This window comes from Triticum urartu, chromosome 4 (assembly GCF_003073215.2).
Source record: "Triticum urartu cultivar G1812 chromosome 4, Tu2.1, whole genome shotgun sequence".
Lineage (NCBI taxonomy): Eukaryota > Viridiplantae > Streptophyta > Magnoliopsida > Poales > Poaceae > Triticum > Triticum urartu.
Window position 1 is genome coordinate 549,093,716 of NC_053025.1, and position 25,773 is coordinate 549,119,488.

At 52.5% G+C, this 25,773-nt stretch overlaps 1 protein-coding gene across 1 annotated transcript; it reads right to left on the bottom strand.

Annotated features, from left to right (window-relative positions):
• Positions 1-4,244: 4,244 nt before the first annotated feature.
• Positions 4,245-18,872, bottom strand: LOC125554107 (phospholipid-transporting ATPase 3-like). Its single transcript, XM_048717715.1, has 3 exons — positions 18,734-18,872; positions 18,523-18,629; positions 4,245-4,826 (listed from the first exon to the last, which is right to left on the bottom strand). Exons 1-3 carry the CDS (start codon positions 18,845-18,847, stop codon positions 4,514-4,516), a joined length of 534 nt encoding a protein of 177 aa, XP_048573672.1. The 5' UTR covers positions 18,848-18,872; the 3' UTR covers positions 4,245-4,513.
• Between the last annotated feature and the right edge of the window lie 6,901 nt (positions 18,873-25,773).

Genomic DNA, 25,773 nt, shown 5'->3' on the forward strand with positions numbered 1-25,773 from the left:
TAAAATAAGATATTGGCATGCCCTCCTGCATGAGTACAACACTAATCCCATAAGCACAAGCATCTGTCTCCAAGATAAAAGGTTGAGAAAATTCAGGCAAGGCCAGGACAGGTGCTTGGGTCATCTTATGTTTCAAGATGTTGAAGGCTTCCATTTGCTCACTTTCCCACTTGAAATTGTCCTTTTTCAAGGATTGAAACAGAGGTTTGTAGATGCAACCATAGTTTTGTATGAATCTCCTGTAATAACCAGTGAGACCAAGGAAGCTTCTCAGTTGAGTTACATTTTCAGGAGTGGGCCACTGGACTATTGCCCAATTTTTGTAGGGTCAGTTGCTACTCCATCTCCCCTGATAATATGTCCCAAGTATTCCACTTGTGGTTGTGCAAAGGTACATTTGCTTAGTTGGCATAAAGTTGTTTGGACTACAACACTTCTAGGACCTGTTGGAGATGTACCAAATGATCTTTCATATTTTTGTTATATACTAAGATGTCATCAAAGAAGACCAACACAAATTTTCTCATGTAGAGTGCTAGAATTGTATTCATTAATTGCTGGAATGTAGCTGGAGCATTAGTTAATCCAAATGGCATTACTAAATACTCATAGTGGCCACAATGGGTGCTGAAAGCAGTTTTTCCAATATCTTCTTGCATTCTGATTTGGTGGTAGCCACTTCTTAAATCCGGCTTGGTAAACACAGTGGCTCCTTTTAATTCATCTAGGAGATCTTCTATGACAGGAATTGGATATTTGTTCTTAACTGTTTGCTGGTTAATCTTTATGAAATCATTAACCAACCTCCAAGTCATGTCCTTCTTTTTAACAAGTGCAGGGGAGGAGTAAGGGCTAGAGTTGTCCCTAATTACTTTAGTCTTCATCATGTCATTGATGATAGTTTCCATAGCATCCTTCTGGTGGTGAGGTAGTCTGTAAGGTCTTTGGTTAATTATTTTTGCCTCAGGAGTGAAAGGTATTGCATGATCCATAGTTCTTTTTGGAGGGAGATCAGTTGGAGTACTAAAAATTGGGGAGTACTTGTCCAAAAACTGTTGGACTGGAGCTGGTACCACAGTGCCCACTGGTTCTTGGACAGCAATTCGTTTAGGAGTAGGACGACTCCACAAATAGGTTCATCTGAGAAGGTTTCTGTAGTGTCCATTTCTTGTACAGCTACAGTAGGTAAACTTTCATCCTTGAAGATCTTCTTTTCACCATTTTTCAAAGTGCTCCGCACATGCATCTCATCAAAATCCAATTCCACTGGGCTAAAGGACGCCATCCAATCTGCACCCAAGATTACATCATAACCTTGTAACTGTAGGACTCTAAGATCAGTGGAGAATTGTGTTCCTTGCAGGGAAAAGGGACATTGTAGTGCAATAAACTCATACTAGAGAGTGTTTCCATTTGTTGCAATCACTTTTCTATTTCTTGTGGGAGTGAGAGAACACCCGGCTAACTTAGCAATTTTAGGTGTTATAAATGTAGCAGTACTACCACTATGAATAAGTGTAGTGGCTGGAGTGTTCCCCGACATAACTGTGACTATAATACTAAGTTTTTCAGATGATTTGATGCCCCTGAGAGCATCCATAGATATTTGGAGGGGGGTATCATCATTTTACATAGGCGTGGGACATTAGTTTCATCCATAACTTCAGTGTAATAGACCAACTCAGCATCATCAGGGCAAGCATCTTGCAGTGCTTATATTCGAGCTTGATTTGCCAATTTACACACCTTTTTATGCCCAGGGGACTAGGGGACCAGGGTTCCTTACATTTGTAGCAGATACCTTTCATTCTAACTTGTTGTATTATTGTAGCAGTGTTGGTGGGTCCAGGTTTTCCTGGGTCAAATTGCACTTGTTTCCTTACTTGAGAGAAACTAGTGCTTGGTATAGCAGTTCTTCTTTGTGGCTGTGCCTGTTCCATTCTTCTGGCTAGCCAGATTGATTTTTGTAAGTCAGCAGGCTCATGGCGTTGGGCATGGTGTTGTATATTGTCATTTAAGCCAGAGATAAAACTCGTTTTGTATTAATCTTGAGGTAGGGCAGGATTGTCCCTTCTCATCAAATTAATAGCCTGCTCAAACTTGAGTACATACTCATTGACTTATCCTGTTTGAGTAAGGGCATGAAATGATCTCACATTATCACAAGCAGAGGTCTCTGCAAACCTGTCACCAATGAGCCTACAAAACCTATACCAGTGCAGTGTATTGGCAACAATTTTAGTTCCCCTCCACCATTCAATTGCAGGGCCTTTAAGGTATGTTACTGCAATTTCAGTTTTCTGCTCAAGTGGTGTTCTAGCAGCCTCAAAATACTGATCAATAGTTTGTATCTAGGAATCAGTTCCATTGCCATCAAATTCAGGGATGTTGTATTTTGCTGGCTTGATTATTGCAAGAGGTCTTCTGTTATCTTGCACCTGATCTCTCTACACATTTCCCACTCTTGCTTCTTTTTGTGGGGCTTGATCAGCCTGCCCCTGGTCCAGCTGCATTAGCTGTTGTGCATTCAGTGCTTGGTTACCAGCAGTAGGAGCTCTTGCTTCAGGAACAGGGTTTCTGTTTTCAGCAAAGTGTGGGTGTGTATATGGGATTTTGTTGCTTCCATCCAAGTTAAGCTCTTTGCCAGTATTCTTGTCCACTAGTACTGCAAATCCAGCAGTTGGAGGTGTTTGGGGGACCACATCTGGTTTGTGGAGTGGGCCTTGAGGAGTTTGATGTTGGCCACTGCCCTGTGCAACATCTTGGAGACTTAGAGGGGTTTCTCTAGGTTTGGGAAACCCGGAGATGAAGTTGTTCAGTGTGCCCTGTAGTTCTCCAAGGTTTTCTACAAGGATTGAAAGTTTTTGGTGACATGCTCTCTGAGATCTTCAAAGTCTTGCATGTCACTCTCTCTGTGTTGCTGGAGGGTTCTGACATCCAATTGCAAATATTGCATTTCTAGGATCTCAGTAGAAGAAGAATCAGTAGGGCCAGTCATGCTTGGATGAAGGAAGAGCGGGGGGTTTAGAACTAGCAGGATGCTAAGTGACCTCTCTATAGGTGATCTGCCTGCGAAGGAAGGAATTTTACCACACTCAGAGCTGCAACCTGACCTTGGCCTTCGATCCTGCCGCAGCCTGCACCACTGCCAACACCGCGCCACCGGGAGTACACCGAATATGGGAGGGAGGGTGAGAGAGTACACCGAATCTGCAAGCACTTCCCACGCCCAAACCTGTACCAAATTTCTCACCGCCGCCACTCGTCGTCGGGGATCCACCGTCGCCCCAATGTCACCGGTGAGAAGTGGAGGATTTTACGGCCCCTCCAACTCCACCTCGGCACCGGATTTCGCCGCCAAGGAGAAGAACCGGGCTCTGATTACCACTTGTCAAACCCAGAGGAATCTGAAGAATAATATTCAGAAATCAGGAGATGAATTTCACTCGAACTAGCTCACTTTATGGATCAAATCTGGGAGTTTTAGTACAAAACCAAAGGAACCTAGGGCCGGCCAGGAACATCAGCGGCGGAGGGGAAAACCCTATATATCGAGTTGGAACCTTGGCTTTACAGCCTTAAAAGTTGGAAGAAAGTAAGAAAGTAAAATGGAGGCAGGGGATCATTAATCCTTGCCGGAAAGTGAACAACGACTCGCACGTCAGGGGTAGCCGTCCGATGCGGGATGGACGCGATCCAGGGCCTTCCTTCACAACGAAGCGGTACGGGAGATTCAAATATAACTGAAATCATTGTGCATTCTTTAGTTGGGTCCTGACACCCCTCTCTGTCGGGCATGGAGATGAGGAGAAACATGTCGGCGAGCAGCTCATCTCCCTCTCTATGAGGACGATGAGGGGAAAGAAATGCCACAACGATGGTGTGGATAAGGCGAGACAGTTGAGTTGTCATGAAGGTGCTTTCATTCAGACTCGTCCTACACCAAACGATCGAAAAACATGACTTGGCAACCCGATGTGCTTCAAGATCCACGCAAATGATTTGACATCAACTGACACGATCTGCCCGAATCCTAAAATCCTGATGTGTGGCACTTATCATTTATCATTTGGTGCTAGGACGTTGCTCGACAGAAAGAAGAGTGTTTGCACATTGAGAGTCAGGGAGCAAACGGGGGGCAAATCTGACATGGCAACCCAGCAAAAGCATCAAGATCTATGCGATCAATCGGACGGCCGGAACACAACGGCACTTCATTCATTCTGTAACCAAGCAAGATTTCATTACAAAGACAAGACAAATTTCAGTAACATCCAATTCTGTAAAAGTCACAAAGAATTTTGCTAACTGCATTTCCCAGTTTCCACTTTGTTTAACCAAGTGCATGCCTACCTGATTCTTCAGCCAACAGGATCAATGGCCACCTACTAACATCGCTAGCATAGCATATTGGGTGACAAACAATATAAAAGGCTACAAGGCTACTTATACACAATCATGTGGTCTGCGGCAAAAGAACATGATGTACAAAACTTTTTACATGAATCCAGGATTAGGATCTTCCTGTTCGTTGTGGCTGCTGCCGCTGCTGCTTCATGTTGGCTCTCCTTGCGACATCCCATGGCTTGTGAGGCACACAGACACCTTGCTGTGATGAAAATAATGACTCATAGCCCGGGGAGTCGAAAGCAAAACCAGTGTGCTTGGAGTTCTCTCGGGGGAGCATGGAAATCGCATAGCTTCTTGCTTCTTCAGGGCTCAAGCGGCTCCTCTCTAGAAGACGTATCATGCTGTATTCATGGGGGTCATCCTTGTGCATCTCTTGAACAACTTGGTAGTCATAGGGGAATAGCCATCGCTGAATCCTGGAAAACCAACCGAGTATGAGAGACAGGAGACGGTTGATTCAGTATGTAAACTGAAAGGAATCTGTCAGAGGAAATAGCCATGGGTAGCCTAGCCGGCTTCCTCTGGCCCTTCTGCAAAAATTACGAGCTTGCCCGGCTCTCGAGAACCCAAGACCTGGGGCCGCCTTCCACTAGCCGGCTGAGATCAAGGCCGGCTTTCGGAAGGCGGTCCGACTTTAGCCCTCATGAAAGGGCCGACTCCAAGAAGCAGGCTGTGAGAAGGCCGACTCCTTCGAGCCGGCTCGCCATAAAGCAGTCAAGACCGTACCCACAAAGTTTGCACCCACCTAACGGTGGTGCGACGGGGTGTGGCTACAGGAGAGCCTGCCACCCCCGAATCCCGGGGCACGCTTGGCACAGTGCACCGTACGAGGTAGGAACGACCCGTCCGGCGCAGCACTGTAGCCATGTTGACCCTGGCGTCACCCACGACGGGCCGCCAGCGCGGCCCACAGGCGGTGGGCCCCTTCGCGCGGAGGGACGGCCGAAGGCGGCCACGCTTCTGACCAGCCGGCCCGAGACGGAGCCGGCTCCCCACGGCCGGCTTGCCGCCTCCCTCGAAGAAGACGCCCCATTAAGGAGACAAGACGCGGTAAGGCTACAGCGATCGCCCGGCAGGCGGCGGTACTGTAGCCGCGCTTACCACGATGAAGCTCACGTCAGCAAGATGAAGCCACAGTGACCAAGGAGTTGGCAGCCGGCGGGACCCACCAGCCGGCGGGCCCAGCAGTCGGCGCAGAAGCCGGCGAGTGCAGTCACAGACGGCTGGGCCCCGCGCCCAGCCGGATTACCATTGTACCCCCGGGGGGTAGGCCTATATAAACCCCCCGGGGCACCCATGCAAAGGGTTCGACCCCCTGCTAGTTCTAGACACCATACAAGGAGAAGAAGCAGGCTAGCCGTGCCCTTTCTTCCTCCTCCCCCCCAAAACAGCTCAAGGAGCGTTGTGTAGCTACTTGATTCATCTAGTGAGCATGCGGAGACCCCGCAGAGCAGCAGTAGGGGTGTTATCTCCTCGGAGAGCCCCGAAGCTGGGTAAGATCCGCCGGCGTGCATGTCTTCGCCTCATCCCGCTTCCAGGCACCGGCGATCTTACTGGTTCCCACAAAGATAAGCCACCCGTTGGCATATGTCGTACCTACCACCCGATATTTGGCGCCCACCGTGGGGCCAGGCGCACCGTCGTCCGGAGACCTGTTCTAGACGGGAACCCTCTTCCTCCCCAGCGAGCGTAGCCAGCCCGGCACGCCCAATGGCGCTTGCCACGACGCGCTGCAAGGCGTCACCAGCATCTGCGCGGCAAGCGGCCTCGCCGATCTCCCCGACGAGCTCGCCTCCAATGCGGGCACTGACTGCCTCGCCAACCTTCTCGGCCAGCTCCATGTCTCCAGCGAGCCCGCTGCGGACCTGGAGTCGGTTGGTTCCACCGACCCGATGCCTGTCGACTCCGACACGGCCTCCTACGACGCCTTCCCCACCAATGTCGCGATCTACAACAACCCGCTTCCTCGAGCCGACGGCCACGGTGCTGTCATCGCCGAAGTGATGGTTGTCGGCCACAGCGGCCCGGCCGACGAGAGCGCCCACGACGCCTCGCGCGCGGCGGCCCACGACTTGTCCGCTCCTCTCCCGGCCGACGCCGACGACGAAGCGCTGGAAGCACGCCGCCTCGCTCTCCTCGCAGAGGGCCGGAGGCTGGCCTCCGTAAGACGCCTCACTGAGGCCTACCGGCGCGAGGCTGACCGCGCCGCCTTCGGCACGCCGGCCCCGGGCGGGCCAAGCCGGGCCGGCCTTGTCAAGCAACGCGGCGCCGTCATCGCCGACACGCTGGGAGTCAACCGCCCGGTCTATGCCACTCCGCTCGAGAACTTGCGTGCCGCCCAGGCGGCCGTAGACGAGCTGGACGGCGTGGAGCCCGAAGACCTTCCCCACATGACCCGGCGCATCCAGCAGTTGATCGACGCCGCCACGCAGCGGCACGAAGCCGACGCTCGCGCGGAAAGCCTTCCCCTGCGCCGAGAGCACGGCGCGACGTCCCGGACGCCGGCTACGAGCGATACCCGCGCGCGACGCGAGAAGGAGCCGGCTTCTAGCCGCAGCCGGACCCGGGTCTCCATCGAGCGGGACGCGGACAGTCATCCCCGAGCCATGGAGTGGCGGGGCGACCCGCCTCCGCCTCCGCCCCGTGGAGAGAGATATCCCGCCTCACCGCCAGTGGCGCACCCGACTCTCAGCGGCCGGCTGGGCCGCCGCGAAGGAATCGGCGAGAACGACGCCCGTCATCGGCTCGACCGCCTCGCGCGATCCCTAGCATTGGAAGAAGAAGACGATGTCGGCCTGCCTTGCTTTGGCCCCCGCATCCGCGACGAGCCCTTTCCCAAAGGGTTCTCGCTCCCAAGAAACACGCCCAAGTACAACGGCTCCGTGAAGCCGGAGGATTGGTTGATCGACTACTCCACCGCAGTTAGCATAGCCAACGGCAACCGGCGAGTCGCCGTGAAGTACGTGCCCCTCATGCTGCAGGGCACGGCGCGGACCTGGCTCAACAGCCTCAAGCCGCGTAGCATCAACAGCTGGCTAGACTTCACAGAAGCCTTCATCCGCAACTTCACCAGCACCTACAAGCGGGCTCCCAAGCCCAGACAACTCTCCTTGTGCGTACAAGGCCCCGCCGAGTCCACTCGCGACTACCTCACGCGTTGGGCCGAGCTCCGCAACTCCTGTGAAGGGGTGCACGAGGTGCAAGCCATAGAGTACTTCACAGCCGGATGCCGAGAAGGCACCCTCCTCAAGCACAAGCTCCTCTGCGACGAGCCGGCTACCCTCGACGAGCTTCTGGACATAGCCGACAAGTACGCCACCGCCGACTCCTCGATGAAGACCGAGCTTCGGGTAGACGCGTCCGGGAAGGTGCTCAACCCGGCGCCCAAGATGCCGGCTGGAGAGCCTGGCCGACACCCCAACTCGAACGACAACAAGCGCAAGGGCCCTGCGCCGCCTCCTGCTAGCCGGCAGGTGGCCACGGTCGAAGATGCGCCGCCTGAAGAACGACCGGCGCCCAAGAAGCCCAAGGGCGGCAGGCCGGCTTGGCAGCCCGCCTTCTCCTACGAGCAAACCCTTGACGCCCCTTGCAAGTTCCACAATGGCGCGAAGCCGTCCAACCACATGACCCGGAAGTGCAACTGGCTCACCCGAATCTCTAAGGGCGAGGGGCTCTTGCCGCCTCCGCCTGCCGGCCCGCCGCCTCCGCCTTCGCCGCCTCCGGCCGCTCGGCCTGCAGTCGGAGCCGTGCACGACAAATTCCCTGACGAGCAAGCAACCTACGTCGTCTTCACCAGCCAGCCCGAAGACCGGCGCAGCAAACGCCGAGAGCACCAGGAAGTCAGCGTGGTCGCTGCCAACCCCGCTGAACACATGCATTGGTCAGAAAAGCCCATCAGCTGGAGCCGGGCCGACCATCCGGAGGTGATGCCGTCTCCTGGCTCTTATGCTTTGGTCCTGGAAGCCACCCTGGCAACGGACAGGCGCGCCGCCCGCTTCTCTCGTGTGTTGATAGACGGCGGGAGCAGCATCAACATCTTGTATCGTGACACCCTGGAGAAGTTGAACGTCAAGACAAAACAGCTCACGCCCACTCGGACAGTGTTCCACGGCATCGTACCCGGCCTGTCCTGCGCCCCCATTGGCAAAATCAAGATTGATGTACTTTTTGGGGACAAGGAGCATTTCCGCCGGGAAGCGATCTGGTTTGAAGTGGTGGACCTGGAGAGCCCTTACCATGCATTGCTGGGCCGACCTGCCTTGGCCAAATTCATGGCGGTTCCCCACTATGCATACCTCAAGATGAAGATACCAAGCACCAAAGGCGTCATCACCGTAGCCGGCGACTACAAGAAGTCCTCCGAGTGCGCCGCGGCCAGCAGCCGGCTGGCCGAGTCCCTTGTGATCGCCGAAGAGAAGAAGATGCTGGACCGAGTCGTGGCCATGGCCGGCAAGCAGTCGGCCATGTCCCCCGACCCCAAGGAGCATGATACTCAAGGGTCTTTTCAGCCGGCCAAGGAGACGAAGAAGATACCTCTTGACCCCGAGCGTTCGGAGAGGTTTGCCGTCATCGGGGCAAACCTGAACAGCAAATAGGAAGGCGAGCTCGCCGATTTCCTCCGTGAGAATCGGGACATCTTCGCATGGTCCCCCAAGGACATGCCGGGTGTTCCGAGGAAATTCGCCGAGCACAAACTGCATGTTCGAGAAGACGCGAAGCCGGTCAGACAACCCCTTCGCCGGCTGTCAGAGAAGAAGCGCAGGATTGTAGGGGAGGAGATAGCCCGGCTCTTGGCGGACGGCTTCATCATGGAAGTTTTCTTTCCAGAGTGGCTCGCCAACCCGGTCCTTGTGCTGAAGAAGAATAACAAGTGGCGCATGTGTATAGACTACACAAGTCTCAATAAAGCCTGCCCCAAAGATCCTTTCGCCCTGCCAAGGATAGACCAAGTGATAGACTCCACAGCCAGATGCGAGCTGTTGAGTTTTTTGGATGCTTACTCTGGATATCACCAGATAAAGCTAGACCCAAATGACCGCCTGAAGACCGCCTTCATCACGCCGTTCGGAGCCTTCTGCTACCTGACTATGACATTCGGCTTGAGAAATGCCGGTGCCACCTTTCAGCGTTGCATGCAGAAGTGCCTCCTCAAGCAGCTCGGCAGGAATGCCCACGTTTACGTGGACGACATCGTGGTGAAGACAGAGAAGCGTGGCACCTTGCTGGAAGACCTCAAGGAAACATTTGAGAACCTGCGCCGGTTCCAAATCAAGCTCAACCCCGAGAAATGCGTGTTCGGGGTGCCAGCCGGCCAGCTCCTAGGCTTCCTAGTCTCCGAACGCGGCATCGAATGCAACCCAGCGAAGATCAAGGCCATCGAGAGAATGGCGATCCCCACCAAGCTTCGAGACATTCAGAAGTTCACCGGGTGCTTAGCCTCCTTGAACCGCTTCATGAGCCGGCTCGGAGAAAAGGCCCTCCCCCTCTACCGCCTCATGAAGAAGAGCACTCACTTCGAGTGGAACGACCAGGCCGACCAAGCTTTCCACGAGTTGAAGAAGATGATGGCCACGCCGCCTGTCCTCACAGCGCCGACTGAGAAAGAGCCCATGCTCCTTTACATCGCTACAACCAGCCGGGTGGTCAGCACCGTCATCGTAGTCTAGCGCCCGGAAGAAGGCCGAGCCCAGCCGGTCCAGAGGCCGGTGTATTATTTGAGCGAGGTGCTGTCCGCCTCAAAGCAGAACTACCCGCACTACCAAAAGATGTGTTACGGCGTGTACTTCACCGCCAAGAAGCTGAAGCCCTACTTTCAAGAGCATCCCGTCACAGTCGTATGCACTGCCCCGCTAGCCGAGATCATAGGCAGCCGGGATGCATCCGGCCGGGTCACGAAATGGGCAATCGAGCTGGCCCCTTACACAATCTTCTACCAGCCCCGCACCGCCATCAAGTCCCAAGCGCTGGCCGACTTCCTCGTCGACTGGGCCGAGACCCAGTACCTGCCGCCGGCTCCGGACTCCACCCATTGGCGCATGCACTTCGACGGGTCCAAGATGCGCACCGGCTTGGGAGCCGGCATCGTCCTTACCTCTCCCAAAGGCGACAAGCTCAAATACGTGCTACAGATCCACTTCGCCGCCTCCAACAATGTGGCCGAGTACGAGGCGCTCATACACGGGCTCTGGCTTGCCAAAGAGCTTGGCATTCGCCGGATCCTATGTTATGGAGACTCGGACCTGGTAGTCCAGCAGTCATCCGGTGACTGGGACGCCAAGGACGTGAATATGGCGAGCTACCGTTTCCTGGTCCAACAACTCAGCGGATACTTTGAAGGGTGCGAGTTCCTCCACGTACCTCGAGCCGACAACGAGCCAGCCGATGCCTTGGCCCGAATAGGCTCCACCCGGCAAGCAATTCCAACCGGCGTCGCTCTACAACGCCTACTCAAGCCGTCTATCAAGCCGTCTCCGGAATCCGATTCCATCTTCGTGCCGCCTGACCCCGATGCGGCCAGGTCCGGCTCGAAGAATCAAGTAGCCGACCTCAAGACCCCTGTAGCCGGCCCGGGGACTTCGGCAGCTGGCTCGGGGACTGCGGTAGCCAGCCCGGGGACTGCACCAGCACTACAGCCGGCGGCCGACTCCAGCACCTCACCGCCCAGCCCGCCCACCCTAGTGGCAGTAGCCACTTTGGCAGTAGAAGAAATCGCGACTCCGTCTTGGGCTCAGTCCATCCTCAACTTCTTAGTGAACCAAGACCTGCCGGCTGACGAAACAGAAGCAAGACAAGTCCAGCGTCGAGCCGGAGCGTACACAATCGTCAACAGAGAACTACTCAAGCGCAGCGTCACCGGAGTCCTCCAGCGATGCGTCGAGCAAGAGAAGGGCATTGAAATCCTCGCAGACATTCACCAAGGAGAGTGCGGCCACCATGCGGCCTCAAGATCACTTGTCGCCAAAGCCTTCCGCCATGGTTTCTTCTAGCCGACTGCTTTGGACGACGCCAAAGAACTAGTCAAGCATTGCAAGGGATGCCAGCTCTTCAGCTCCAAGCAACACATGCCGGCCTCGGCACTCAAGACCATTCCCCTCACTTGGCCCTTTGCCGTTTGGGGACTGGACATGGTGGGCCCATTCAAGACGGCGCGCGGCGGCATGACGCATCTGCTCGTCACCATGGACAAATTCACCAAGTGGATTGAAGCAAAGCCGATCAAGAAGTTGAATGGGCCGACTGCCGTGACCTTCATCGCAGACATAACAACTCGGTATGGCGTGCCGCACAGCATCATCACCGACAATGGCACGAACTTCGCCAAAGGAGCCTTGGCACGTTTCTGTGCAGCCCAAGGCATCCGGCTGGACTTAGCGTCCGTCGCCCATCCGCAGTCAAACGGCCAGGTCGAGCGAGCCAACGGCCTCATCCTCTCCGGCATCAAGCCCCGATTGGTTGTACCTCTGGAGCGCTCGGCCGGCTGTTGGCTCGATGAGCTGCCGGCTGTCCTCTGGAGTCTGCGCACTACACCCAACAAGTCAACCGGCTTCACCCCCTTCTTCCTTGTGTACGGTGCCGAGGCGGTCATCCCAACTGACATCGAATTCGACTCGCCTCGAGTAACCATGTACACGGAAGCGGAGGCCAAGGAAGCACGAGAAGACGGCGTCGACCTGCTGGAAGAAAGCCGGCTGTTAGCCCTCAGCCGGTCTGCCATTTACCAGCAGGGTTTACGCCGCTACCACAGCCGGAAGGTCAGGCCAAGATCCTTCCAGGAGGGCGACCTTGTGCTCCGGCTGATTCAGCGAACAGCCGGCCAGCACAAGCTCTCAGCCCCTTGGGAAGGCCCCTTCGTCATCAGCAGAGCTCTAGGCAACGACTCCTACTACCTGATCGACGCGCAGAAGCCGAAGGCACGCAAGAGAGACGACTCCGGCAAGGAGTCGGAACGGCCATGGAACGCCAACCTCCTTCGAAGATTTTACAGTTGAAAGGCAGTATGTATCACGCCAACTTTTGTATTAAGTACAAGACAATAGGCTCCCCGAGGAAGGCTCGGGGACTGCCATCCCTTATTTATGAATGAAAATATCATGCTTGTCGTATCATTTACTTATTCTGTCCGGCACCGAGTCCGACTAGTCGGCTCGGGGACTGGCCGACTGAAGTTATATTAGAAGTCCTACCTGCAGTCAGACAAGTAGTGTGCCGGCTCTCAAGCCTTCCCTTGCCAAAGTCGCAGTTCGAAGAATCGGTTGTCCGACTGGCAAGGGTCAAAGGTAGGAACGACCGCCCACACGAAAAACGGCTAGGGACTAACGGACTAATATAACAAAGCCGGTTTCTCCCACACCGTCGACCGGCTACCAGAGCAGCCGGCCGGCCGGTTTCCATTCACTTTACTTTAAATCCAAGAAAGCTCAAGTACTTGCCTCCCCAAAGAGGGAAGGCGGCAAAGGAAAAGCCTAAGGACAAACAAGCATACGTGAATGGAAACCAAACATGCACGTGATAATATTTACATAAAAAGACCTCCAAGAGGCCAGCATTCAACATAGTTTGGATACAACCCCAGTGGGTGGAACTGCGAAACTTAACAAAGATTGTTCAAAGACAACAAAGCAGGAAAGATAAAGACGGCAGGTCAGGCTGGCGGAGCGGCCGACTGGTTGGCGGAGACGGTCGCGCCGGCTGAAGGAGCGGCCGGCTGACGAACTTCGGCTTGGTCGCCGCCTCCCGCAGAGGGCGTGCTTCCACGCGCCTCGTTGCTGGAGGCACGGTCGGCCTGAGGTCGGCTGGTTGTTCCACCAGCCGGCTCGACGTCTCCGCCGTCGTCGTCTTCGTCCTCTTCGCCCTCGTCGCTGGAGGCGATCTCCTCCGCCGAGTCCTCGCCCACCGCCGGGTTCAGCCCGAACCACTCCTCCGGCTGCGCGACACCGTCATCATCGATTTCGGGTGCGAAAACGCTGATGTCGGTGCACTCGGCGATCGTTGAAGCTCGCTGGGCGATAGCCGGCCTCACCTCCTCCAGCTCCGCGTCGGCCTCCATCCGCCAAGTACGCAGCTGGTCCAGGCTCAGTCCTGGGTACCAAGCCCGTACGAATTCCAACACCCGCCCGGCTCCGAGGCGGGCCGCTGACGCCTTCCAAGCCTCGAAGCATCCGACTTCGACTTCCAGCCAGTCGGCAGTTCGGCTCGGGGTGCGGGGGATCGTCTCGCCAGGCCAGAGGGCGGCCAGCACTTGCGCCCCGGCACGTTGGAGCCGGCGGAGCATCCGGTGGGCCAGCTGCAGCCGCGCCTGGACAGCCAGAAGCTGCTCCTCAAGGGTCCGGTTTGCATCCGGCGCAATGTCGGCCCCCGCTTGACGGCGCACTTCGCGATGAGCCTCGATGGTTTGGGCAGCGAAGACGGAGTAGCCCGGGAAGTAATCTGCAAGAAACAACAAGCAGCAGTCCAAGATAAGTCAAAAAACCCAGACGGCAAGGGACGGGGGAAGGCCGTGGAAAGCAGCTTACCGTCGATCAAGTCTTCAATCCGGCCGTAGCCTTCCTCCAGGCCTCGCCGGGTCTCGGACCAGGTCGCCGCCGCTATCTCATACTCCGCCAGCACGGCGGCTTCGCTCTCCTTCGCCGCCTGAAGGGCCGTTTTGTGGCTCTCCTCTTGGTCGGCCAGCTTCTTGGCCAGGCGATCCCGTTCCTGGGCCAAGGCAGTGCACTCGGCCTCTTTGGCGAAAAGGGCGACCTTCGCTTCGCCAAGCTCCTTCCTCAAGTCAGCGTTGGCCCCTGAAGACAAAGAAGAAGAAAAATCAATAAGAAAGGAGTCGTCAAGAAAGATTCGACCCGACTGCGCGGCAGTCGGCCTGAATCTCGGGGACTACACCCAGTGGGTGCGCTGGCGCGCCCCCACAGGAGACAAACAAACCAAGTACTTACTTCGGCTGTCGGCCAGGTCGTTGGTCCGCCGGCTCAGCTCTCGAGCCTGGGAGTCGAAGGCGGCAACACGAAGGTTGTGGTATTCCTGAAAGTTTAGAAATAAAGCAAAGTAAGGTGGCCGTCGAGAAAGATCCGACCCGACTGCGCAGCAGTCGGCCCGAATCTCGGGGACTACACCCAGTGGGTGCGCTGACGCGCCCCCACGGAAGAAATCAAGAAAGCAAAGCAGCCAAGAGCGAAGGACTTACCCGGACAGAGGTTCGTGTCGACGAGAACTCTTAGTTGAGCTGCTGCTGCAGCGCGGCTTGAGCTCGTAGCCGGCTCCGGACCCCTTGAGCCGCTGCTTCTAGCTCGCCGGTCCCCCCGATGGAAGTCCACTCGGACATGGCGGAGCTGGCCACCTCCAGATCTCCTGCCGGCTGGCCTGCGCCCGCGGCTCGGCGCAACTCCGGCGGAGCGGCGCCTCCTTCAGCACGCCGGCCCGTCGCCAGCTGCACCTTGAGGCCGGCCCGGCTCCCTGGCTCACCTCCGGCCGGCTCCTCCGGCGCCGCTGGCGATCGACTGCCTTGGCCTGCCCCGGTTGGCGCCGCAGGCGGCGTTCTCCCGGCCAAGACCACGGGCTCCTCCTCCCTCTCCAACAGCGGCGGGGCTTGGATGATCTCCTCCGCCATGGGCAACGGGGTGTTGGGGGCCACGGCTCGGAGGGGAACGGCGAGCAGCGGAGGCTGGCTGCGCGAGCTTTCCGCCTCCGTCTCTGCAGGAGCCGCCTCCTTCTGGACCTTGGCTATGGCTTCAGCCTGCCCCTTTGCCGCCTGGGCGGCCGCCTTCTCCGCCGCCTCGCGCTCCTCCCGCGCTTCGCGGGCGTTCCGCTCAGTGGCCTCCCTAAGATCGGCGCGGGGGTCCACGTGGCGGGAGCTCGAAGAACCTACAGCCGGCCCCACAATGGAGCCGCCTGGGCCCCGCTCGAGAGAAAGCGGCGCCCTGTCCAGCAAACGAAGAAAGCTAAGAGTACATTTGAAGAAAAAAGAACAACGACGAGACTACAGCAAGCGGTTAAAAACTTACGCCGAGACCGCCTGGGGCTATTTCACGGCTTTGCGGAAGCGGGCCGCCTTCGCGGCCGCCTCTTCTCGCTTCGTCATCGTGGCGGAGGGCTTGGACTTCTTCGGCCGACTGCCGAAGAGGCCTAGAGTGGCCCGACGTTTCTGCGCGCCGCCGGAAGCCGGCGCGACGGACGAGCCGGCGCCCTGTTGGTCGGCCGCCGGCTGGCGGCGCGGAACGACTTCAGCTTCAAAGTCGTCCGGCCAGTCCTCGAAGCTTGCGGTGAACTTCGAGCCTCCGAGCTCGGCGCTGTCCCCCACGACGGCGTCTTCCATGGCGGCCGCCCCCAAGTCCGGGTCGTCAACATCATCCATCGTGCGGTCGGGGACGTACTGGCGCTCGATCCCTGCCGCCCCGGCCGGCGGCGGGAGAAGAGGGTTCTGCACAGAGAGCCGGAAGGTCAGAAGCCGGCCGTCGCGAAGCCGGCTGACGACAAAAAAGAGGATAAAGAGAGAAGCTTACCACGGGTGGAGGATTCGCGCGAGAGTACGGCGCCTTGCCGTACTGCCAGTCCCCGCTGTGCTTGCAATTGGCGATGTAGTTGACCATAAGCGCCACCTCCGCGTGGGGCATCTCCCATGTGCTGAGCCAGCTTGGGTCGAACCGGCCGCTCATCTGACACATCATGTGGGGCCGGCTCTGGAGAGGAAGGATCCGGCGCTCCACGAAGGCGGCCACCAAGTCGGCCCCGCGCAGGCCTTCCGACTGAATGAGCACCCAAAGCCGGGAGATGGCGACGTTCCCGGCCGGAGACAACGATCGGGATCGGAAGCTCCACGAGGGCTGCCTCCCAGCCGGCGGGCCGGCTACGTAAGCCGGCAAGTTGATGTAGTCTTCTTGCTCGGCAACGTTCTTCACATAGAAGTAAGATCTCTGCCAGACCTTCACCGATTGGATCAGGGGGATGGGCGGGAACGGATTGTTCTCGCTCGCCCTCCTCATGGCGATGAAGGCTCCGCAGGGGGCGGGCACGCCGACGACGATCGTGCCGAGCTTGCTCTGGAAGAATTCTCCCCAGAGCTCCAGCGTGGGGAGCAGCCCCAAGAAGCCTTCGCAGAGGGAGACGAAGGCCGACAGCAGCATCACCGCATTGGGCGTGAGGTGATGCAGCTGGAGGTTGTAGAAGTCGAGGAAGGAACGAAGAAACCCGCTCGCCGGGAGGCCGAAGCCGCGCAGGCAGTGCGAGCGGAAGACGACCCGCTCGCCCTCCTCCGGCGCCGGCGAGATCTCCCTCTCGGGCGCCAGACGGACCTGAACGTTGTCGGCACCGGGCAGGCGCCGGGTCTGGCGAAGGAACTCCACGTGATCTTCATGGATGTTGGAGCCGTCCCAAGAGCTTGACAATGCCATGGCGACGAGGTGGCGTGGAGACGCGACGGCGTTGAGGAGGAGGCTGCGGCGGCAGCGAGAGTAAGGAGACGAGGGCTAGGGGGGACGGAGTGGGAGGGAGCGCGCGAACCTCTGTCGCTCCCTCTCCTCCCCCTACTTATAGGCTCACGTGACGGAGTCGAGGAGGCGTGGCGTGGGGAAGCGTGGGGGTCGATCGTGCCCACTTCCCACGCCCCACGATTACCGATCCTTAATGGCGAGGCGAAACTGCCTTGAGAAGGCGAGCGGCCCTGTGGGCCACGGGAGATCCGCGCCCGGACCGAGGCTCGCGAGTGGCGGGCCCGGGCCTGCGGCGGCGTCCCATCGCGCGCGTGCGCTCGCAGAATCCTGCCGCCACGTGGCCGTGAGAGGGCCCGTGGTCAGCATGCAGGCCCCCTCTCCTCCCGCTTACGCGGGTTATCAGAAGTCGGCGTACGCCCGTGAAGCCGGCCCTTCAGGATAGGAAGCTGACCAAGCTTCTCGTCCCCTTGTTCGCCTCGGAGCTCGATCAGCTTTGGGGACTACTGTCGGAGGAAATAGCCATGGGTAGCCTAGCCGGCTTCCTCTGGCCCTTCTGCAAAAATTACGAGCTTGCCCGGCTCTCGAGAACCCAAGACCTGGGGCCGCCTTCCACTAGCCGGCTGAGATCAAGGCCGGCTTTCGGAAGGCGGTCCGACTTTAGCCCTCATGAAAGGGCCGACTCCAAGAAGCCGGCTGTGAGAAGGCCGACTCCTTCGAGCCGGCTCGCCATAAAGCAGTCAAGACCGTACCCACAAAGTTTGCACCAAACTAACGGTGGTGCGACGGGGCGTGGCTACAGGAGAGCCTGCCACCCTCGAATCCCGGGGCACGCTTGGCACAGTGCGCCGTACGAGGTAGGCACGACCCGTCCGGCGCAGCACTGTAGCCACGTTGATCCTGGCGTCACCCACGACGGGCCGCCAGCGCGGCCCACAGGCGGTGGGCCCCTTCGCGCGGAGGGACGGCCGAAGGCGGCCACGCTTCCGACCAGCCGGCCCGAGACGGAGCCGGCTCCCCGCAGCCGGCTTGCCGCCTCCCTCGAAGAAGACGCCCCATTAAGGAGACAAGACGCGGTAAGGCTACAGCGATCGCCCGGCAGGCGGCGGTACTGTAGCCGCGCTTACCACGATGAAGCTCACGTCAGCAAGATGAAGCCACAGTGACCAAGGAGTTGGCAGCCGGCGGGACCCACCAGCCGGCGGGCCCCAGCAGTCGGCGCAGAAGCCGGCGAGTGCAGTCACAGACGGCTGGGCCCCGCGCCCAGCCGGATTACCATTGTACCCCCGGGGGGTAGGCCTATATAAACCCCCCGGGGCACCCATGCAAAGGGTTCGACCCCCTGCTAGTTCTAGACACCGCATAAGGAGAAGAAGCAGGCTAGCCGTGCCCTTTCTTCCTCCTCCCCCCAAAACAGCTCCAGGAGCGTTGTGTAGCTACTTGATTCATCGAGTGATCATGCGGAGACCCCGCAGAGCAGCAGTAGGGGTGTTATCTCCTCGGAGAGCCCCGAAGCTGGGTAAGATCCGCCGGCGTGCGTGTCCTCGCCTCATCCCGCTTCCAGGCACCGGCGACGTCTTACTGGTTCCCACAAAGATAAGCCACCCGTTGGCATATGTCGTACCTACCACCCGACAGAATCAAAACCAGATGACAATAACATATAATTGTGCAAAAGGAAAAGGTGGTATCTTACGATAGATATAGGAAGTCACCAAAGAGAGCGATGACCGGAACAAGAATTAGTGTCAGGTAGAAGAAAAAGGTACTCATCAGAACATAAATCACAAAGTATGCATTTTCCTGCAGAAGGAACACAGCCTGAAGTTATGCATTTGTAGAAAGAAACGATTATTAGGCCCTGATGGTCATCAGCAGAGAGATAGATTAGTGCATAATTCACCAACCTGTCTGTCAAATGATGTCATTATGGCTGAGTATATAAAGATAAACAGAAACCAGGCCGCTATACTGCCGGCTACACTGAAATAATGCCATCTCGTAATAGAGTTGCATGACATCAGGAGGCGGAGGTTCACAGTAACCACATCATGATGTTAGTACTTCCCTGGGTAAAACGCAAGGCATGCATAAACACTAACAGCAAGAAATGAAATTTACATGTGCCTTTTGCAGTGGAGAAACTCGACAACATACAACTGAGTGACAAATTAAACTCAAACCAAGAAGATTCACACGAAGAGCTGGATCTAGAGCATACATCAAGCATCTTCCATCAATAATGAAAGCCAACTTTCGTTTCGATGTGTTACTTAGGGAACGGTGGGCTTCCTCGAGGTAACTTCTTAGACTCTGTTTTACCGACTCTTTGATAACTCGCGCAATTTCCACAGGGTCACCCTGAAAATGGCCAGAACATTATATATGGAAAGGAAGGTCCATAACAAAGATTACGCCACAAGTCAAAAAGTTGGTTTAATACAATCAGATACAATTGTATTGCTGATTATGCTTTAACCAAAGTACAAAGAACAAAAAAGACATACCAAGGCGCATATAAACATGGCAGAGGGGCTAAAGCAACACAACCACATAAGAGGTAAGACAATTAAAAATATTTTATGTTGTTAGATACTCCCTCCGTCCCATCATATAAGACATTATTACATCCAATATGTGAGCATACTGGATGTAATAAGATCTTATATTATGGGATAGAGGGGGTATATAAGAATAAAGACTAAATATCAGCCAAAATAAATCCCTTAATACCCCCACCAATCAAAATACTAAGGAAAATGTGAGTTCTACTCACAAGAACCCAATTGAGCTATTCCCTGATCTAAATGATACTCCCTCAATAAGTGTAATTGAATTAGTACTCCCCAATTGAGCACCCCTTCTTGCAATTTGTCTTCAATAGCAGTGCAACCTATCAATATAAGGTCCTTCTCAATCAATTCGGCCACCTGGAAGAAAAATGAGAAGAAAATTATATCACATTATGGCCCAGCAATAGCAGAAAAGATTAACTTCAAATGCTTTTTACAACTCACTGTCCTTAATAATATGACAGAATACACAGACAGTGGCATTCTTGTGATGATTTTCAATAAACGCTTAATGTTTTAGAGAGAGGGACCAGTCTATTTTGTTCATGATCCTCTTTCCTACCTTGGTACATATACATCGAATTAACTGGATACAGATATTTTTTCTAAATTATGTATAAATATGTATAAAGTACTAATATTCAATGGCAAGGTAAGATTACAAATTAGCAACAAAAATTATTAAACAACTATTCACTACACAGGCAATAAGACTCGTCTAATTTTTGTCTTTTGGAGAGAAATAAGACACCCATTAAAAAATCACTCCTTTTGTCCCTTAAGTAAAGGTTGTCATGGCATACTCGGATTCATGCAGTCCACCGTTTAAAACATTGACCATCAATATGTAGGTTAGTATATTGAAATAGGACTAGCAAAGTGCATGTGCGTTACAATGGACCCAAAAGAGACAGCTACATGTTTGCAGGCTTGAAAAGAAATTACCCAATGTCTGTTCCTCTTATCTGTTTGGATGACATGGGGGACAGATGGGGCTAGCCTAGAGAGACTAAGGGGTTTTCTGCAAATGTGGAGTACCTTGCATGCTTTAGATGTATATCGAATGGTCAGAAATGACGATGGATGGCAGGCACACCATCATCCCCAACTGGGTCTTTTATAGGAGTAGAGAGACGTGCAACAATGGCACTGATTTGGTTTTAGAACAATCTGTTTAAAAACATCTTCTGCTACTACACTATTATAGAAATCACAGAAAGAGTTTTGCATTCGAGAATGAAAATTCAAAAATGACCTATTCGTCAAGTAAATTCAATAATTAAACTAATCGCAAAAGAAATTTAACTTTTGATTATACGAAATGCCCAGATCAAATAAATCCAAAATGAGGCTTCCAATATATGACAAAATGTAGAGCTACAGAAAATGTTCCTATATAACAATTATTTCTAAACCACATTACATTTTTTATACATAAACTATGAAGTGGTCACAGGAATTTAAACACATGCCCAGCAGTGCATACAAGACTCAAGTCCGATAATGGATGACAGTAAACCAAGAAGTCAGGCAAGCGATAGAAGGGATTGGAGAGGCAGTAACAGAACATCAAATCACAAGGACCGCAATTCAGCACATATACTCAATAAAAGAAGATATAATATCAATACTAGTAAAGTATTCAGAAAGATAGTGATGCATGCCTCAACAAGCTTCTTATCATGGTCACGTAAAGAAGATTTAGCTTGCATGAACTTCTCATTCTAGCTGTTGTATTTGTCCATGCTGAGATCTCGATAAGCAAGGCAAAGTGTACGCAAGCCAGCAATTCCAAATTGCTCTAGATGTTCTCTGCTTGTCTTTTTAATGTCATAATTTCCATCAGCTAAACATTCATAGATGACATTATCAGCACCCTATGACACAAAAGTTGTTGTACAAGGTTAGTGCAACGATCTGAAAAATGTAAGGTATATCAAGTGTTTGTTTCTTATATTACCTTGCAGTAGAGAACAAGTTTTCCATTTGGAAAGCGGCAAACCACAGATTGGCGCTTCCTTGTATTGTAAGTGCAACAAAGCCAGGGTCCAGTTGGGCCCAGCTGGGCTCTTTGCCATCTGCCTTTGTGACCTTTGTCGTGACCTTTGTCGTTCGCTGGCAGACGGCAAAGAACTGGCGCATAGCAAAGTATATGTTTGCCATCAGCTGGTTCTTTGCCGCCTGCTTTCTGATAGCTGACGGCAAAGAACTGGCTGATGGCAAATTCCCTGATTCCAGTAGTGAATAGCCAATCTAGAAAGAATAAATTCATCTTGGACAAAATGAAACCATTGAAACATTTTTTGTAAGGGGATATTACCTGCCCAAGCTCCTCATTCAGATTAGAAGTACGGGCCAAAGCTGGGGTGTTGCTCTCAGCATGATACATATTCAGATCATTTTTAATAAACTGTGCGCAGTGAATGAATCTGCTCGTCTGCATATCAAAGGTAATATAATGTCTAAACGTCTGATAATAGGATGCACTACATGAGATCGAGGACAATATACCCCAATGGACACATAAAGAGATATAGGGATGATTGTTGAGTATAGAGTTATTAGAGTAAACATGGTTAAAATGGTCACCTGCAGTAGAAGTGCAATTGTATGATATAATCATGCTTGGGGCAAACTATTTGAAAACATAACAAAATAGTACATACCACAAGTCTGTTCTTGGGATTAAACTGGTTCTCAACACGCCCACGGAATCCAAGATAGAAGTATTTCTCATTAATCAACACACCACTGTTGATAAAAGCCAAATATAAGGTCTGTCAGTAGAGTAATATAATTATTTTTTAGACAAAATGCAAACAGAACATGCACATCATTGCAATAAGATAAACGAGTCATAGTTACAAGGTAACCAAAATAAATGATTGGTGATCCATAAATAAGCTGTACATCTGCATTATTCTTGTGACATCCCGGCTTAATAGGAATGATAGACTACTCATATCAATAATAGGAATGATAGACTACTCATATCAACAAGATGGAATTGAAGCGTCTCTTGATGTGCTTGGTTGTCTTGTGAAATCTGGATTCCTTTGCCAAGGCAATGCTCCAGTATTGTCACAAAAGATTTTCATTGGACCCAATGCACTAGGTATGACACCTATATCGGATATGAATTCCTTCATCCAGACTCCTTCATTTGCTGCTTCCGGAGTAGCTATATTCCGCTTCACATGTAGATCCCGCCACGACGCTCTGCTTGGAACTGCACCAACTGATAGCTCCACCATTTAATAAAAATATGTATTTGGTTTGTGACTTATAGTCATCCGGATCAGTGTTAAAGCTTGCATCCACGTAACCGTTTACGACGAGCTCTTTGTCACCTCCATATACGAGAAACATATCCTTAGTCCTTTTCAGGTATTTCAGGATGTTCTTGACCGTTGTCCAGTGATCCACTCCTGGATTACTTTGGTACCTCCCTGATAAACTAATAGCAAGGCACACATTAGGTCTTCTACACAGCATAGCATGCATGATAGAACCTATGGCTGAAGCATAGGGAATGACTTTCATTTTCTCTCTATCTTCTGAAGTGGTCGGGCATTAAGTCTGACTCAATTTCACACCTTGTAATACAGGCAAGAACCCTTTCTTTGCCTGATCCATTTTGAACTTCTTCAAAACTTTATCAAGGTATGTGCTTTGTGAAAGTCCAATTAAGCGTCTTGATCTATCTGTATAGATCTTGATGCCCAATATATAAGCAGCTTCACCGAGGTCTTTCATTGAAAAATTCTTATTCAAGTATCCTTTTATGCTATTCAGAAATTCAGTATCATTTCTGATCAACAATATGTCATCTACATATAATATCAGAAATGCTATAGAGCTCTCACTCACTTTCTTGTAAATATAGGCTTCTCCAAAAGTCTGTATAAAACCATATGCTTTGATCACACTATCAAATCATATATTCCAACTCCGAGAGGCTTGCACCAGTCCATAAATGGATCGCTGGAGCTTGCACACTTTGTTAGCACCTTTTGGATCGACAAAATCTTCTGGTTGCATCATATACAACTCTTCTTTAAGATATCTATTAAGGAATGCAGTTTTGACATCCATTTGCCAAATTTCATAATCATAAAATGCGGCAATTGCTAACATGATTCGGACGGACTTAAGCATCGCTACAGGTGAGAAGGTCTCATCGTAGTCAACTCCTTGAACTTGTCAAAAACCTTTTGCAACAAGTTGAGCTTTGTAGACAGTAACATTACCGTCAGCGTTAGTCTTCTTCTTGAAGATCCATTTATTCTCTATGGCATGCCGATCATCGGGCAAGTCAACCAAAGTCCACACTTTGTTCTCATACATGGATCCCATCTCAGGTTTCATGGCCTCAAGCCATTTTGCGGAATCTGGGCTCATCATCGCTTCCTCATAGTTTGTAGGTTCGTCATGGTCAAGTAACATGACCTCCAGAAGAGGATTACCATACCACTCTGGTGTGGATCTTACTCTGGTTGACCTACGAGGTTCGGTAGTAACTTGATCAGAAGTTGCATGATCATCATCATTAGCTTCCTCACTTACTGGTGTAGGAATCACTGGAACTGATTTCAGTGATGAACTACTTTCCGATAAGGGAGCAGGTACAATTACCTCATCAAGTTCTACTTTCCTCCCACTCACTTCTTTCGAGAGAAACTCCTTCACTAGAAAGGATCCATTCTTAGCAACGAATATCTTGCCTTCGGATCTGTGATAGAAGTTGTATCCAATAGTCTCCTTTGGGTGTCCTATGAAGACACATTTCTCCAATTTGGGTTCGAGCTTATCAGGTTGAAGCTTTTTCACATAGGCATCGCAGCCCTAAACTTTAAGAAACGACAACTTGGGTTTCTTGACAAACCACGGTTCATAAGGTGTCGTCTCAACAGATTTAGATGGTGCCCTATTTAACGTGAATGTAGTCGTCTCTAAAGCATAACCCCAAAATGATAGCAGTAAATCGGTAAGAGACATCCTAGATCGCACCATATCTAGTAAAGTACGATTACGACGTTCGAACACACCATTACGTTGTGGTGTTCCGGGTGGCGTGAGTTGCGAAACTATTCTGCATTGTTTCAAATGAAGACCAAACTCGTAACTCAAATATTCTCCTCCACGATTGAATCATAGAAACTTTATTTTCTTGTTACGATGATTTTCCACCTCACTCTGAAATTCTTTGGACTTTTCAAATGTTTCAGACTTATGTTTCATTAAGTAGATATACCCATATCTACTCAAATCATCTATGAAGGTGAGAAAATAACGATATCTGCTGCAAGCCTCAATGTTCATTGGTCCACATACATCAGTATGTATGATTTCCAATAACTCTATTGCTCGCTCCATTGTTCCGGAGAATGGAGTTTTCATCATCTTACCCATTAGGCATGGTTCGCAAGTACCAAATGATTCATAATCAAGTAATTCCAGAAGTCCATCGGAATGGAGTTTCTTCATGCGCTTTACAACCAATATGACCCAAACGGCAGTGCCACAAATAAGTTGCACTATCATTATTAACTCTGCATCTTTTGGCTTCAATACTATGAACATGTGTATCACTACTATCAAGATTTAGTAAAAATAGACCACTCATCAAGGGTGCATGACCATAAAAGATATTACTCATATAAATAGAACAACCATTATTCTCTGATTTAAATGAATAACCGTCTCGCATTAAACAAGATCCAGATATAGTGTTCATGCTCAACGCTGGCACCAAATAACAATTATTTAGGTCTAAAACTAATCCCGAAGGTAGAGGTAGTGTGCCGACGGCGATCACATCGACTTTGGAACCACTTCCCACGTGCATCATCACCTCATCCTTAGCCAATCTTCTCTTAATCCATAGCCCTGATACGTCCATCTTGCATCATGCTTTTATATCGATATTTATTGCATTATGGACTGTTATTTCACTTTATGTCACAATACTTATGGCTATTCTCTCTTATTTTACAAGGTTTACATAAGGAGGGAGAATGCCGACAGCTGGAATTCTGGGCTGGAAAAGGAGCAAATATTAGAGACCTATTCTGCGCAACTCCAAAAGTCCTGAAACTCCATGGAACATCTTAAAATAAATAAAGAAAAATCCTCACCAAAGATGAAGGCCAGGGGGCCCACACCCTGCTCACGAGGGTGGGGGCGCCCCCCCCCCCTCCTAGGGCGCGCCCCCTACCTCGTGGGCCCCCTGGTGGGTCTCCGACGTCCATCTTCAGCTATATGAAGTCTTTCGATGAGAAAAAGATCAGAGGAACTTTTCGGGACGAGACTCCGCCGCCACGAGGCGGAACCAATCTAGAGCTCCGGCAGAGCTGTTCTGCCGGCGATACTTC